The 15,666-nt window shown below is 41.8% G+C and overlaps 1 protein-coding gene across 2 annotated transcripts; it reads left to right on the forward strand.

Annotated features, from left to right (window-relative positions):
- Nucleotides 1–575: 575 nt before the first annotated feature.
- SUMO2 (small ubiquitin like modifier 2) lies at nucleotides 576–10,360 on the forward strand. Of its 2 annotated transcripts, XM_050921104.1 has the most exons (4): nucleotides 583–829; nucleotides 2,861–2,992; nucleotides 8,017–8,088; nucleotides 9,725–10,360. In XM_050921104.1, the coding sequence occupies exons 1-4, from the start codon at nucleotides 809–811 to the stop codon at nucleotides 9,785–9,787; spliced, it is 288 nt and encodes a 95-aa protein (XP_050777061.1). In that variant the 5' UTR covers nucleotides 583–808; the 3' UTR covers nucleotides 9,788–10,360. The 2 variants fall into 2 exon arrangements, with proteins under 2 accessions (XP_050777062.1, XP_050777061.1); XM_050921105.1 differs by lacking the exon at nucleotides 8,017–8,088 and having other exon boundaries at nucleotides 576–829.
- The last annotated feature ends 5,306 nt before the right edge of the window (nucleotides 10,361–15,666 follow it).

Raw genomic sequence — 15,666 nt, forward strand, 5'->3', positions numbered from 1 at the left:
GCAGGTAAGGGTGTACATACCTATATATGAAGGTGCAGGTGTACCTGAGGGGCAGAATGGTCTGAGGGTTTACAAGGGGGCATATAGAGGATTGTGCAGCAAAGATAGGGGAGGGTGGAGAATTGAGCGCCTACGCTGCGCTGTGCAAAAGGGGCTGCATAAGGGAGTATGGGCCACAGTAGAAATGGGGCTAGGATGCCAGCTGGGAATACACTGGACGCAGGGGCTGCATGTGGGCCGAGAAGGGGAAGTATATGAGGGGAGGTGGTGACCCTTGGAGTGACTTGTCAGGTCTGGGGCCCAGAAGGGCCTGCTTAGGGGCCCCCTTGGCATGTATCTAGGGGAGTTCAGGGGGGCCCACCTAGGCCCAGACATGCACAGTGCCCAAAGCTGCGGAAGGCTGGTATGGGAGGGCAGAGGGATGTGCAGTGGGGCACCTGGGCAAATGGAGGCCGTACCCGCAGACCGGCGGCCATTTTGAGAGGACAATACACGCCGCACGGGCACGGCACAGCCCATTGCGCCCGGCGGGGTGGGGGACGCGCACGCAAGGCTGGGAGATTCCCGTGCGCGCGCACGCTCCTTCTCTCGGCCGTGTTATGTAACGGATCAGCGCGCTCCCGGCGGCCGGACCCAATGGGGCCTGGGCTGGGGGGCGGCACGGGCGCGCGCACGCAGGGTAAAGCGCGGTCCCGCGGCAGTGCGTGCGCGCTCACCCCAGCCTCCCCCTCTGTCTCTCTTCGCCTCGCTCGGTCTTTCTCCCCCCTTTGTGAAGCGCTCGGAGCAGCCCGGACCCTGCTGCCTTGCCATGGCCGACGAAAAGCCCAAGGTGAGGGAGGAACCCCCGGGCGGGGGCAAGGAGAGGCCAGGCCCGGGCCTGGCCTAGCAGGGGAACAGCCCCGACTCTGCCGCGCCGGCTCTGCGCGCCATTTTCCTCCCCCCTGCGCACCAGGCCCGGCCGCCTTCGCGCTCCGTTTCCCGGCCCCCGCAGGGCCGCCCGCCCCGGTCCCGCTGTTTCTCCCGGTGGAGGACCTGGCTCCGTTCCAGGGGACTCCCTGGGGGCCGCAGCGGGGCGAAGCGGAGGTGTGCTTCCTCCGCAGGCCCAAGCGCGGCTGGGGCGCCCGCCTCCCCGAGGGGCTGGATCTGCGCCCCACCCCCCGGCCCATGTGGGCCCGGGCCTGGCTTTGGAGGGGGAGGAGGGCTGCAGCATCCCTCGCCTACCCTGAGCTGAGCCAGTTCCCAGCCTCCCCCTCCGATAGCGGGCAGCTCAGCCCGGCCCTGGGCAGGAGGGACCCTGAAAAGCGCGGCGCTCCCAGCCCTGCTCTTTTGTGCCTCCTGCTGCCCAGCGCCCCCTGCCCTGGGTGGGTCTCATGCGGCTCTGAGCACCCTGGCGCGGGGGAGGGGAGCAGCCTGTGAGTCCTTGCTGCTGGGTTTTCGGTTTAAATGGAGTTTGAAGGCGCCAAAAAGTCTCTCCCATTTAAAGGACCCATATTCCTTCCCCTGCGGGGTCCGAGTGTGGCTCTCCCTAGGCAGCAGGTTGTGGTTCTTTCTCTCTTCTCGCTTCCCCCCCCTTCCCTTTTTTTTTCTTTCTTTCTTTCTTTTTTGTTTTTTTGCTGGAGTATCTGTCACATGCAGACCTGTCGTCCCCACCTGCCGTTTGCACATTGTTGTCTTCTGAAATCTTATGCGAGGCTGGATTTGGGAGGACTTGGCCTAACAGTGAGGAGAAGCTGGAACCCAGCTCCCTGTGATCAGTGTCTCTTATATTGCCTTTTTATTAAAGGCAAAGGCCTCAGAGCTGTCTATATCCGAAGGACAGATGCTTCGTTTGAACTGACTAGTGTTGTGTTATTGCACTGGGTAGCTTTTTATCTTCCACGTATTAAAGAGTGCTCTCCCCATTCCACCCCCAAATTATTTGGAAATAAGGCATACATTTTTAACTGAGAGTAATTAACCATTGAAACAAATTACCAAGGGTCATGGTGGATTCTCCATCATTGACCATTGTTAACTCAAGATTGGGTGTTTTTTCTAAAAGATAAACTCTAGCAGTTGTTTTTGGGAAAATTCTGTGGCCTGTGGAGGCCAAACTAGATGACCACAATGGACCCCTCTGGCCTTTAGAATCTATCAGTGTATGAAAATAAAAAATCTAAAGTAGTTTTTGCATTAGTTGTGTGTAATGTTTTTATTGAAGTGGAAGGTTTAAATTGTTTATTTCTACTTGTTTAAAAAGGGGTAAAGCTGCTAGTTTCGGGACTTAATCACTTTAAAGGACTCTTGTGGAAGTCTAACAAGATGCAGAGTCTGAACTTGTTTCCTTTTGAGAGCTGTGGTATTGAAGTTAAACTTAAACTTTCCTGTAATCTGTAAATTGCAGAAATAGCTTCACTGGCTAAATTTAAATAAAGTGTGAGAGATTTTTATAGGATATTTGAGATTACAATCGTAAATGTAAATTTAGTTTTCTTTAAAAGGATAAAATGTACTGTTGTATACAAGCATGTGACAACAATATTCTTATTTCATTAGCTTTGAATAATTTTTGCAGTTAAACATCTAGCATGTGTCTGTCTTCCTTTCAGGTTTATCTTCCATCACCATTGTTTGTACTAATTAATTTCAGTAGACCTTGACAGAATTTGTTAATTTCGATACTGTTGGGTTTTTGCTTTTCCAAATTAGGAAGAATTTCACACTAGGAAAATTGAAAGACACTAACATTATTTCATAAGCGTGATGCTTGTAGAGTACTTTTGCTCCTCTGTAATGGCCTGTTGCCACATGGTAAAATGTTAACTTATTTCATACTTTTTTAAAAATCATATCTCTCCTTTCTTTCTTTTCTCCTCAACAGGAAGGAGTGAAGACTGAAAACAATGATCACATTAATCTGAAGGTGGCAGGGCAAGATGGGTCTGTGGTGCAGTTTAAGATTAAGAGGCACACGCCACTTAATAAACTAATGAAAGCCTATTGTGAACGACAGGTGAGGTGCTTGTGTGAACACTAAAGGAAGCAATGCCCATAAGAGGGGTCATCTTCATTAAGGTGGATGAGGACAGTAAATGTCTTATCACAGTATTGCATATTTAAGAAAACTCATCATGTTGCAGATTATGTACTGCTTCAGTGGTCTGTTGCTAAATAGACTGGGAGAAAGTTTTCAAGAAATGGTTAAAATAAAGTTAAATTATCTTTATAAAGTCTCCTTTACAGCCCCCTCTTGTTGGAAGGCAGCTTTAATATTGCTATCTTCCAAAACATGGAGAGGGTGTGGTAGAAGGAAGTGTGGCTAGGCAGTTGAACAGTAATAATGATAACTTTTATAACAGTTGTTTGTTTGTTCTTGATCTTATTATCTCAGACTTCTGATTTATGGCCTTAGTTTTACTGTACTGAGATGGAAAGTGCCAATGGCTGGTCATAGATTTCTTTGAAATGTAAAACTGTATGGGGGTGGGCTGAGTGATCATGAAGTCCACATTTTCCGATTCATTTTCTCTGGTGCAGCGGTTCTCAAACTTTTTTTCTTTTTTTTGGTGGACCACTTGAAAATTGCTGAGGGTTTCAGCAGACCACTTAATGATCTTTCCAAATGTTGTTTGTACCATTAGCTAACTATTGTAAAGTGCTTTGGATAAAAGCGTTATATAAAAAAAATTAATAAACATTTTTTTGTTATACAAATAAAAGCACACAACTCATATTTTAATATCAATAGTCTTACCTTTTTAATGTGATGGATGTGCCCTTTCTGCCCTGCCGCGGCAGCCCTTGAGCTGGGGCTGGGAAAGAGGAAATCTCTCTCCCGGAAGCTGCAGCCCTGGAGCTGGGGAAAGTTGCCTCCACCTCTGTCCGCTGCAGCCCTGCACATCCAAAATTCCCCCTACCCCCTCTTCTCACACCACTTCCCCCTCCTGCCTACCCACTATTCCCCCCCAAGGCCACCACCTCACCCTGCATGTGCATTTTCTCCAGAGTCCAGGCACCTAATTAGTGGAGCCATGCCTGCATGGCTCCACTAATTACGTCACTAATTAGGTGGGTGGCCCTTCATTCATGTATCGCCGCCCAGGCACACACCTTAGAGGGAACTATCTGCGGGCCACCTGACTGGAGCTCGTGGACCACTGTTTGAGAACCTCTGCTCTAGTGAATTAGTTGTCTAGTGGATTAAGTAACTCATCTGAGTAAACAAGTCTTCTGATACCATGCAAACAACTGAGCCGTCCTCTAACTTGCAAAAAGATATTGGAAGAAAGAAGTTTTCAAACAGTGGTTGCAGAAAGAATGATACCAGAGAAGCTATTATTTTTATGAGTTGAAAGCCTAGAGCTTGAAAGATCATCTTATTTTAGGAAATTCTCTCTCTCTCTCTCTCTCTCTCTCTCTCTCACACACACTCTTTTTTTTTTTTCCTCTTTGCCATAGTTGTGGAAGAAGTTGTCTGTGACACTTTATCCAGAAGTTTCTCATGGATGTATTTTTTTAAGTCCCTTCTCTAAAAAGCTTGTTTTCAACATTAACTTAATCTTGCACACATGAGCTGTACTGCTTTAACACCTTTATACTTCTAACTCTATGCACATTGCATGCTGTGCCAGTATAACAATTTCAGTAAAAATCAGACACCTGCCCGAAATAGATACATTGATAGTGTGTAGGCCAGGCCTAAAACTAGCAATTCTGTCATTCTCATGCTAAAATGGGATTATTTCAAGGATTTATACTATAAGATCAAATGAAAGCTATTGTCTTATTTAAATTATTCTGCTTTAACTGTATGATTTCAAAGTATAACATATGAACAAAGGTGCTTATAATGTATTTTTCTCCATGTCTGGATTTAAGCTAATCTTGGGAGCCTCAGGAAACCTAGGTATATAGAAGATGAGTTCAGCAGACTTGCTTAATGGTGAGAGTGGATTTGGTTTGAGTGACAACTGCACTTGACAGTCAGAATCAGAGATCATTTTGAATGGTGCATACTTTCACTTAGGAATACTACTGCACTATAAGCACCTTGTCTCAGTATGTAAGGGAAGGCGTGCAGTCCATACACCTTCCTTACCCTACTAGGTGCTATGAGGATAAATTAGTGAATGGTTGAGTCTGTCTTTTTTTTCTAGCCCTGTCAATGGCTTATTGTTATCTTAGGTAAGTTATCTGACCTCAGTTTTCCCCATTGTAAAATATGGATATCGCCTCCTTCATGGTGTGCTGTGAGGTATATCAAACTGCTGTAAAGTGTGTTGAGAATTCTGGATGAAAGATAGTATTAATTATGTCTGGAAAGTATCATTCATATCCAAATTAGTTAGTATAAAATGCCTGCTGAGTTTATATTTCTTTAATTAAAATTCATGCAAGAAACTCTGGCTTTCCCATAGAAAAAAAAATCCATCCTAATCCTAGAAATTTAGGGCTGGAAGGAACCTTAAGACGTCATCTATCCCATCCCTCGCTCTGAGGCAGGATGAGTACTAGGATTTAAGCAATTTTTGCAATGAGCAGAAGCCAGATTTTGAATAAACTAACATCCAAAATCCTGTTTTAAAATAGGAAATGAGGTAAGCAACTATTTTTAGAGGTTCACAAGTCAAGGGTAATGATTTTCAAACTTGAAGACTTAAAAATAAATACCCATTTAAATGTCTAAACAGGTGGGCAGATTTTTCATAGGTGCTTTCATAGATCCCACAACTTCCATTTGAAGTCACTGAGGACTGTGAATGCTTAGCACTTCTAAAAATCAAAACTTATGTGCCTATCTGTAGACTCCAAACTTGAAAATTTTGGCTAAGAAACATAAAGTTGAAGCAAAAAAACTCTTGCATATTGGGGAAACACAAAAACTAGTCAATGCAGAGGAATAGATAACTTTAAAGAGTGGAAGTCATGTATATAATAGTCTTCAGCTATAGGTTCAGAAGATCAAGACTATTGAGCATCATTGTTTCTGGGAAGAATGTATTACTGGAAATTGTTCCAATATACTGAAGTGCAGAAAAATCCATATCTTTGTAAGATTGGAGTTCTCAAATGTGCACTTTTCTGTTAAGTCTCACTTGGGACCAGTATAAAATTGCCAGGGACCACTACAAAATAACTTAACATTTTCAGAATGCAACATATAAGATCCACAACATCAGAGCAAGTAGTATGTGCTTTCCCTCTTGGGAGGAGCCTCCAGTTTCCACCTCTTGTTAGTCCTTCCCCTCAAATACTCTATTTTAGTAACTACACATAATTTCCTAAAGAGGCCAGCAACACCAGCTACTTTATCCCAAGGGCTGAGTAAGCTGCCTATATGTAGCGCTCTGTCCTTTGACACTGGAGTTTGCTGCACAAAGGAATTTGGTTCAGAGGGTTCTGGAGCCACTTTGCTGTTTGGTCAGCCACAGGCTTATATCTTAAACTTATGTGAGCTTATGGATGAACAATACCAGAATCTGAAGACTTATTTCAGTCCTTCAAGATGAGATGCTCCCCTCGTGGGGAGATTCCTTCACTGTGAACTATAGTTGGTAAGATTTTACTAATTGAATATTCTTGCTAAAACATCTTTCCTGGCAACACAAGCCACCCATAACAAGTAATTAATAAAACCGATGTCTGTTTCCTCTCCTATATCTGTTCCAGGGTTAACTGAGGACTTAATTCATCAGGGCTGTCAGTCCAGCACCTTCCACCACATTAACCTCACTTGAAAAACAAATAATCTTGATGAATGTCTAGGACTCCTACAGGAAAACTAGACAGAACTGGGAGGCAGAGACAACAGAGTTCTGCCATTGACTGTATCCTTTCCTCACTCATTTGGGCTATGTTTGCTCTACTAGACATAGTGGACACTGACGAAGGAGTTACAGGTTATTGTAGGAACATCACTTCCCCAAACAATGTTAGCTATACTAACAGAAGCCCTCTTCTCTTGGCATAGTTGTATCTACACAAGGAGTTTTGTCAGCATAGCTATGTTGCTCAGAGGTGTGGTTTTTTCACACTCTGACAGACATAGTCATAGAATATCAGGGTTGGAAGGGACCTCAGAAGGTCATCTAGTCCAACCCACTGCTCAAAGCAGGATGCTGCTGTAAGTTTTAAATGAAGACCAACCCTTAATCTTTCCCTATGTGTAGAATGAGGATAGACCAGCTGAAGGGTGCTGTTAAGTTTAGTTTGTAAAGCTCTTTGAAAACGAAATGCAGAGTTGTGATTACTACTTAGAGTGAAAACAAACTAGCTATCAGCCCACATGAGAATGAGAGTATTTCTGGGGATGGAAAGGGTTACCAAATGATTTTAGTGAGAGTGATAAGGTAATTTTAATTAAGAAATTTCTATTATCTAGGTAGTCTCCCTCTGAAGGTAGATGGCTCCCTTAAAACCTAATTTCATTTGCTCTCTGTAAATGGTTCATTCTACTGGGTTCTCATCTTGTGTGTGTTCTAAATAATCCAGGTTCTGTAATTTCATCTCATGTGTCCCTTAAATTCAATAAGGAGGTTAGACTTGATATCAGCATTAGATGCTGGAAGTTTAAATTAATTCCAAAAGTAACCATTCAGGATTAATCAGCTACTTATTCAGTCACTTCAGACTAACAGATTGATGTGGGCTTTCTATGAGAAGAAAAGGGGTCATAGAATGTTGCTGCTTTTAGAAAAAGTGAAATCAAGCTGCGATAACATTTGAGCAGGGATGTTATTCCCCTTGTGACACTTGCCAGCCGAAGTGCTACTTCTAACTTTTCTCCCACTGAATTATTTAAAATTCTGGTAAACAAAATGTTTTTTCAGTGGCTTCTGGTCTTCAGGACATGATTTGGGATTTCTAGTACACATTATTTAATGTCTAGTTAGTAGGGACAATGATGCATTTTTTAGAAACTAAACATGTAGCAATTTGTCATTCAAAGCAGGTCATAATCAAAACATAGCTCCAGTTACAAGTCAAAGTGAGGACTCAACAGTGTTTTAACATGTCACTTATTTCCCTTTGCGCCAGGGTTTGTCAATGAGGCAAATCAGATTCCGGTTTGATGGGCAGCCAATCAATGAAACAGATACACCTGCACAGGTAAAAATTTATATTTAAAGCTTGCTGCAGGAGTTAATAGTTGCGTATAACACTACTGCTAAAGAGAAACAACCATGTAACTATTAATGCTTAAGTAATATACCAGTGGTCAAGTTCTAACTTCAGACTTCTACAGTAACTAGTTCAGAACTATTGGGAATTAGAATAACACTATATTCTGCATCTAGAACATTAGATTTATACCACCACAGTGCCAGATAAGTTGATTTACAGCTTCTATGGATCCTAAGCCTTGAAAAGATATTACTTTATGGATTACAGTGATTGTGGTGGGTTAATGGTCCTGGCAGGTAAGTATAGGCGTTCTTCAAATAATAATTTTAATGTTTGTTAGGATATAGACAGGTCTGGCAGGTGACGGTTCTGCATTGTAGAATTGTATGCTGCAATGTGAAAATTATTGTCCAGTATCTCTAGTTTGTTTGTATCTCAGTAATATTATGTTACCAAATGTTGTGCAGTTGGGCTGATTGAAGTATGTAAGTTTTTAAAAGCAAAAATCAGACCCAATAATGTAGGATGCTGGTTCACTCTGGCAGTAATTGGTGATGCCCAAGAATGTCTTTTGGGAGTGTTCTGTATAGCTGCATACAAACAGTTAGCCCTGAATTGCACGCTGTTTAAAGTTCACACTTTCAGCATGCCATCTCATGGTAAATAAGAGACTTCACAATTTTGCCAGTGTTGTCATAGGATTGTTGTTTCCAGACTTTTGCTTCAAAGAATATGCCACCTAGCTGTTCAAATTTAAACTTCTGGTTGAACCTGAAATGCTGAGAATTAAAATCATATGCAGTTTGTACTCCTCTCCATGCATGCTATGTTAAAGCTAAATCAGTTTACTGAAAACAGCGAACACTGTGGACTTCTGATAGATGCAGAATCTGGCCCTTAGAACTACACTAGCAGTGCTGCAGTGGCTCTGATGTACTGTAAACCTGATCTCTCAGACTTGTTCCCATGGGCCTTTTTTGCAGTGTAAACATGCCTGTAAGGGTCCCAGAGTTCCAGTTGTGAGACTTGTATTATAGAAAAGACTGCTATAGTAATATGGCCTGCAGTTCAGTACTCTGATACTTGTTTGTTTTGTTTGACCATACAACGTGTCTAGAAACAGTTTCTATCATCATCATCACATTCTTCGTACTTAATAACTGGTATCCGATTTTCTTTTTTTTTGTTGTTACTTATTGGATGTAGGAACTTTGGCCATAATTTGCTTTTTTTAGTACTGTAGATTAAACCACTCAGATGCTGTGCATTTGAACAACCGTGAAGTGGGACAGATGTGGTTTTCTAAGGGAAATAGCAGGGATGAAGTGGTCTGATGGAGCAGGCAAGAAGATTAAAATGTAATGTCTGTGAGGCCCTTAGAGAGGAGCAGATCAGTATACTCATGGATCTTACTTTATTTTAAATAGTCAATTATCCACCATTCTTTATATCACTTTTTAAGTTTCATGTTCCTAGGAAGCAGGGTGAATGCATTAAGTTGGGAATTTGTTCTGATTTTAAGTTGTGGTAAGAGGTATACGCAAAGATGTGAAAATAAGAACATTTCAAATATGTCTAATATTTAATCAGAGTTGAAAACAGTTCTTTCTTTCTGATGCAGTTGGAAATGGAGGATGAAGATACAATTGATGTGTTCCAGCAGCAGACAGGAGGAGTCTACTAAAAAGAGAACCTGCTACTTTCCTCTCCAGAACTGTGCTCCCACAGATGACACATTCACAATTAGAAAAATGAGACTTGGTTCAGCCACATCCTGACTACTGCAGTATAGTTTTTTCTCTTCTCTTTTTTTTCCTCTTCCTTCTATTGTACATAAAGTAACTGGTGTATGTGCACAGACACAATGCATATTTTTTTTAACTAAATGGCCAATGGTATGTTTTGATCAACATGGAATGGAGATGGGGTGGGGAAAAAACTGGTTCTGTGAAAATACCCCTTTTCTCCATCGTGGCATGCTCCTTCAACTTTTATCTTTATATTCCAGTAAGTTATTTTGCTCTCAATGTTGACAAACAAAAACATTGCATACTTCGTTTGATTGGATAATTTCAATGTTTTTCTTTTATCATTGTAAAACCAAGGACGATTTTATAACTTTTTTGTACGTAGCTGTTACATGTAGAGCAATCTCTGTCTAAGTAAGGGTAAATTACTCCAAAAAACATTGATCCTAGATAGTTTTCCCTTCAAGTAAAGCGTCTTGTTGTTTAAATAAACTTCTTGTTTAAAATAATCAGTTTTCTTTGTTTTTCTGCATAGTGATAATACTTAGCACTTGTAGCTTTTTATATTTCCACAACAATTTACAAACTTTAATCCTCAAACAGCTGCAGCTAGGAGCCAGCCTCCCAGCCCAGGTAGACACTACTAGCTCAAGCCCCGCTAGCATGAAATAGCAGCTTGGATGTTGCAGCCCTGGCAGAGGCTCAGGCTGGCCACCAGAGCTCAGACTAATGGATCATCTTGAGGCTCAACATCCACATGCTATTTTGAAGCGCCCAACTTGAGGTTTGCTAGTGCAAGTCTGTCTACCTACACTGAGAGGTTTGCTCCCAGCTGTAGCGCAGACATACACTATATGGTAAGCAAATAAGTGTGGTCCCCATTTTACAGATGGGGAAACTGAGATAGGAAGTGTGTTCAGTTTACCTGAATTTGGATTAGAGGAGATGTTTGGAATACCAAAGTGAGAATTCAGTTATTGTAAAGAAGGTTCCAAACCCTGCTTCAACATTATGCTGTGTTAGTGGGTGAAAGGAAGAGTTCAAGCCCCATTTAAGCACTCAGTCATATATCAAGGAGAGTACAAAACATGAGGGCTACAGTGGAGTGAGGTTGTAATCCAAGACTTTAATGAAAGACCACTGAGATCTCTTATTACTTCCTCCCTTCACTGTCTGTATAGAATGTTCCCGTTTGGCTTTAGGTCTGTTCTACTTCACCAGGAATCTCCTAAGGCTTTCAGTTAGTCATAGGTACTTTATGCATAAAGAAAGTTGGAAGGAAAGCCCTGCTCCTTGATGATGAGCTTGTCAAATAGCCCAAGAGTTGATCATTGTGTGAGTGATCCCTTTGCCCGCAGCCTAGCAAACACAATAATTTCACTCACGATTCCATGCATGGTAGAATGATATGGCCTCTACGCCTTAGAAAAGTTAGTTGATTGAATAGTGTTTTCTCACATCCCTGCTGACACATCGTTAACCACCTTCAGAGGACTCATAAACATCTGGGAAGAATAAACTACTGAACATGCCTGTGCTTTGTGGTAATTCCCAAATAACTACTGGGAGTATTAGTCTCTGGTTGTAGGCCACTTCAGTTAATTTTAAGGAATCCCCAATCCTAGTAAGCAGAATATTTCTTCCTCAGCATGCATTTGTTCTGGACTGCACTTCTGATCTACACTGTCCTGTGGATATTAAATTGCCTTTTGCTGCACATATCTGGAGCCACAGGCAAAATGATTCCTTTAAAAAATATATATATATTAGCTAGTTCAATGACTGTTTAGTCTTAGTTTCCTAATTCCTGTGTGGGATTCTGAGAATATTTTCCCCGTTGGCTTCAGAAGCTCTGCCATTCAACTTCAGCAGGAAAGACTTGTCTAGCCCAAGATTTCTGAAAACCCACCCCAAGTTTCTAAAATTCTTTCAGTTGGATGGTATCATGCCAAGACTTTCTTTGGAAAAAGCTCTCTGTTCATCTGGAAGAGATCAGTTTGAACTTGCTTCAGTTTCTAAAATAGAGGATGAGGTCTCCTTACATTTCATTTCTTGATCTCTCCTGCCTACAGTTAGGCTGAAAACTTCCAGTTGCATTTTGGTTCATGTTCCTTCTTCCCTAAGGGGATAGGAGTGAAAAAACAGGCAGGGAGCACCCCTATGTTTTCAAAAGTGATATGGTATCACTTAACCTCATATAGAAGTACAATGGTGCTTCATGTGTCATTAACCTGCCCATTTACTTCCTGTCAATATCAAGAGGAGTTGCGTGGTTTGTCAAGGAAACCAGACCCTTTAAAATGGGTTTATACCCAATGTACAAATGTTTTCCTGTGCAAAAGAGGGAGGAAAAATATAATCCTCTGTAGCAATGAGTCAGGTGCTGTAGCTTTAAGAATATCCCTCTATTCATCTTATGTTAAGTTCTTGCAGAAGGATTTCAACAGTTATTTAAAAAAAAGGCCCATTCAGTTAACCTCAATTTCTTTGTGTCTAGTACCTCATTCTCCAGCTGATGTTGCCTGAAAGTGTCTGTTCAAACAGCTGCCTTCAGTAGTACCGGAAGATGACTATGAGTACAAACTCCTATTGTCTTAAAAAGATTTGATAACCAAAACCACTATTGTCCACACATCCTTCAGAGATTTTTTTTTTCTTTCGACTCGTCTAGCAAACTGTCAAGAGAAGGTGCTTATTCATTCCAACATATAAAATATAGCAGAGGTAGCATACCAAATCCTTTTAAAGTCCCCAAACTCATCCTTAGGACCTTTGTCCTGGTATGCTCTTGCCATTCGTATACTTTTGACTTAAGTGATGCTTCCTTTGTAGACTGCCAGCACTGCTGCTAAAAAGCTTGAAGGTTTTGCGGTTGAGTCCTGCTCCCCACAGTCTAAATGTGCTGCCTTTGTGAGGAAAATAACCTATTGCTGATGATGGGTGTCAGGAACAGGTTCATGTGGACATGGCTTTACTACCAATGTGGATCAGGACAGATGTTCAGCATTGTTTAAAAAAACTGGTTAAAGCTGCGTCAGAGATGAAAATGGTTTGGTTGCTAGGTCCAGACCCCATCCAAATGATTTTCCTGTTTACACTAGCAGCCAAACTGTTTTCAACCCCATTTGAAGAAAGGCAAAGAGGATTGGTCAGCAGATGCTTTTCCTAGTGCAGACAGCAGTCTTTCATCTGTATGATACATTTGGGATCTTCAAGGGACTAGGTATTTTGAGATTTCACTCAAACATCTAAATACCACTTATTTTAAAGTGATTGTCATGTAGTTTAGCCCCAAAATGTGTTTTCTTAATGAGGATACGAAGTTGATAGATCCATAAAAGATAGAAATGTTACAAGCAATGCATACTAGTGACGTACAATAGGGACTGCGTGACCACCTTCAATACAAAAATGTTAATGCAACAGACTCCTCATTAGATCCTCAGTAAGATAAAGTTTAATTTTACTGTCCCTTCATAAATCATGGCTATCCCACCAAACAATATGCAATGTCAATTTTTTGACACCCTAAGACTTATTTTCCGTAACTGTTGTCTTAATAAAAAAGTGTAATCTAGGAGTTAAAATAGGGCACTAGGAACCAGGACTCCTGGGTTCTGATGCAGTCTTGTCTTTGGGCAAATAACCTATACCAACTTTTTCAAACGTGGGTGCCTAAAATTAGAGATTTAAATCCACATATAGGGACCCTAATGAAAAGTGGTTTGAGTTTGAGGTCCAACTCCCATTTACTTCAATGGGAGCTTTGGGTACTTAATACAGTTTTATTCAGGCCTCTGATTATGGATTTAAGTGTCCATCTTTAGGCACACAAGTTTGAAAATGTTGGCCTTAACTTCTGTGCCTTAGTTTCTCCATCTGCAAAATGGGGATGATGATACTATCCATCCACCTAACAGGTGGCTTGTGGATTAATGTTTGTTAAATGCTTTGAGATGTTCACGTGAAAGGGGTTCTAGAAGTACAAAGTATTATGACGTGCTTGACGTCTGAGTGTTCTGAAATGGAACATGTTGAATGGCTAATAACTTCTAGGGGGCAAGGCGATACCTCAAGAAGACTCTCTCTTTTATATCAGATTGTACTGGCATATAGCGTGTTCTCAAGTTGGCTTTCATGTAAATAAGCTGATTAAATCAAGTAATGCTAATAAAATATAGCATGTTCTGAGGATGCAAAATATGTACAAAGTCAAAGCTAAGATACTGATATAAAATAAACATCTTGGCAAAAGATAGCTAAGCTCAGAGCAGATACTTGTCTTGCCAAAATATTCTTTTCCAGAAACTTCACTTCATTACTCATATGGCCTAGTCAGTGTAATGTAAGTGCTGTCATTTTGTCTGATGGATGCTGATTATGTTGTGACCATTACTGCACCATTCATGAAAAGATATTTTATGATTAGCCCAGAGAATTGACTCTCTGTGCTTCAACCAATCAGAAACTAGCAGATTTCTAAGCATCTAGTTGTTACTCATTTTCAGTGCTAAAAAGAAGATTGTCATCTTTTGATCTTCACATTTTAAATATAAAGTGAACATAAAAATGGGAGATTTTGTTAAGATAGAATTCAAGATTGTGGCCTCTTCTCCGTACATGTCTGTATTCCCCTGGTGTGATGGACTATTCTGGAACAATAAAACAAAGTACAATTTAAAATAATTTTTATTACTTCCACATTGAATCATGTTTTAATCTAATACTTTTCTATATGTAATTATTATTGTGTTTTATTTACAGTAGGACAGCATGACATGGTGGACTAGGCCCTGAGGTCTCATCCCTGCTACACCTTATCCCAGAAAATGTCAGTGGAGAGGAAACCCCAAGCTCCTTAGAGCCGCTGAGTGTGATGAAGCCAATCAGGAAAGAGGCTGCAGGGAGTAGCCAATCAGGGCCCATCAGGCTTATATAAAAGGAGTTGTGGGACCAGCATAAGTTCAGTCTGCTGTGGACTTAGGGAGCAAGAGATGGTTCTGGATAGCTGTAGGTGCTAACAGGGATTTTTAGCTGGCTGGCTGTAGGAGCTGCAAGGGCCAAGGCAGGTACTGTGGTAGGAACTAGGGATGTAAGGAAGGTGCTCCTGGGTGGCTGCAGGAACTCAACAAAGATAAGGGCTGTGGGGAAGTGGCAGTTATTTAAAGGGATGTGGCTGCTACTTAGAGGATTTCTGGGTTGGGGCCTGGAGTAGGGGGTGGGCCTAGGTTTCATGCACGCACACACTTTAGACAGGCTCAGGGAAGGGACTGAACCTAGAACTGTTACCTCACCCCTAGAGGGGGTCTGGACTGAGACTGACCCAGCTGGAGGGCCAGAAGACCTAAAGGTTAGGTGAAGAGTCATAGACTTGTAGGACTGGAAGGGATCTCAAGAGGTCATCTAGTCCAGTTCCTTGCACTCATGGTAGAACTAAGTATTACCTAGATCATCTGACAGATGTTTGTTTAACCTGCTCTAAAAAATCTCCAGTGATGGAGATTCCACCACCTCCCTAAGCTATTTAGTGCTTAACTACCCTGACACTTAGGAAGTTTTTCCTAATGTCCAATCTAAACTGCCCTTGCTGCAATTTAAGCCCATTGCTTCTTGTCGTACCCTCAGAAGTTAAGGAGAACAATTTTTTTCTCCCTCCTTCTTGTAACAAACCTTTGAAGTACTTGGGAGGAAGCCCTGGGGGTAACTGTTCCATCCCAGAACAGGAACCTTTGCGCATAAGCATACTAAGTCAGGTACTGAGATAGGTCCTGCTGGTCAGACTGAGGACTAGGGAGGGCTGCAGAGATACTGCCAA

The sequence above is a fragment of the Gopherus flavomarginatus genome, chromosome 12 (assembly GCF_025201925.1).
Source record: "Gopherus flavomarginatus isolate rGopFla2 chromosome 12, rGopFla2.mat.asm, whole genome shotgun sequence".
Taxonomy (NCBI): Eukaryota; Metazoa; Chordata; order Testudines; family Testudinidae; genus Gopherus; species Gopherus flavomarginatus.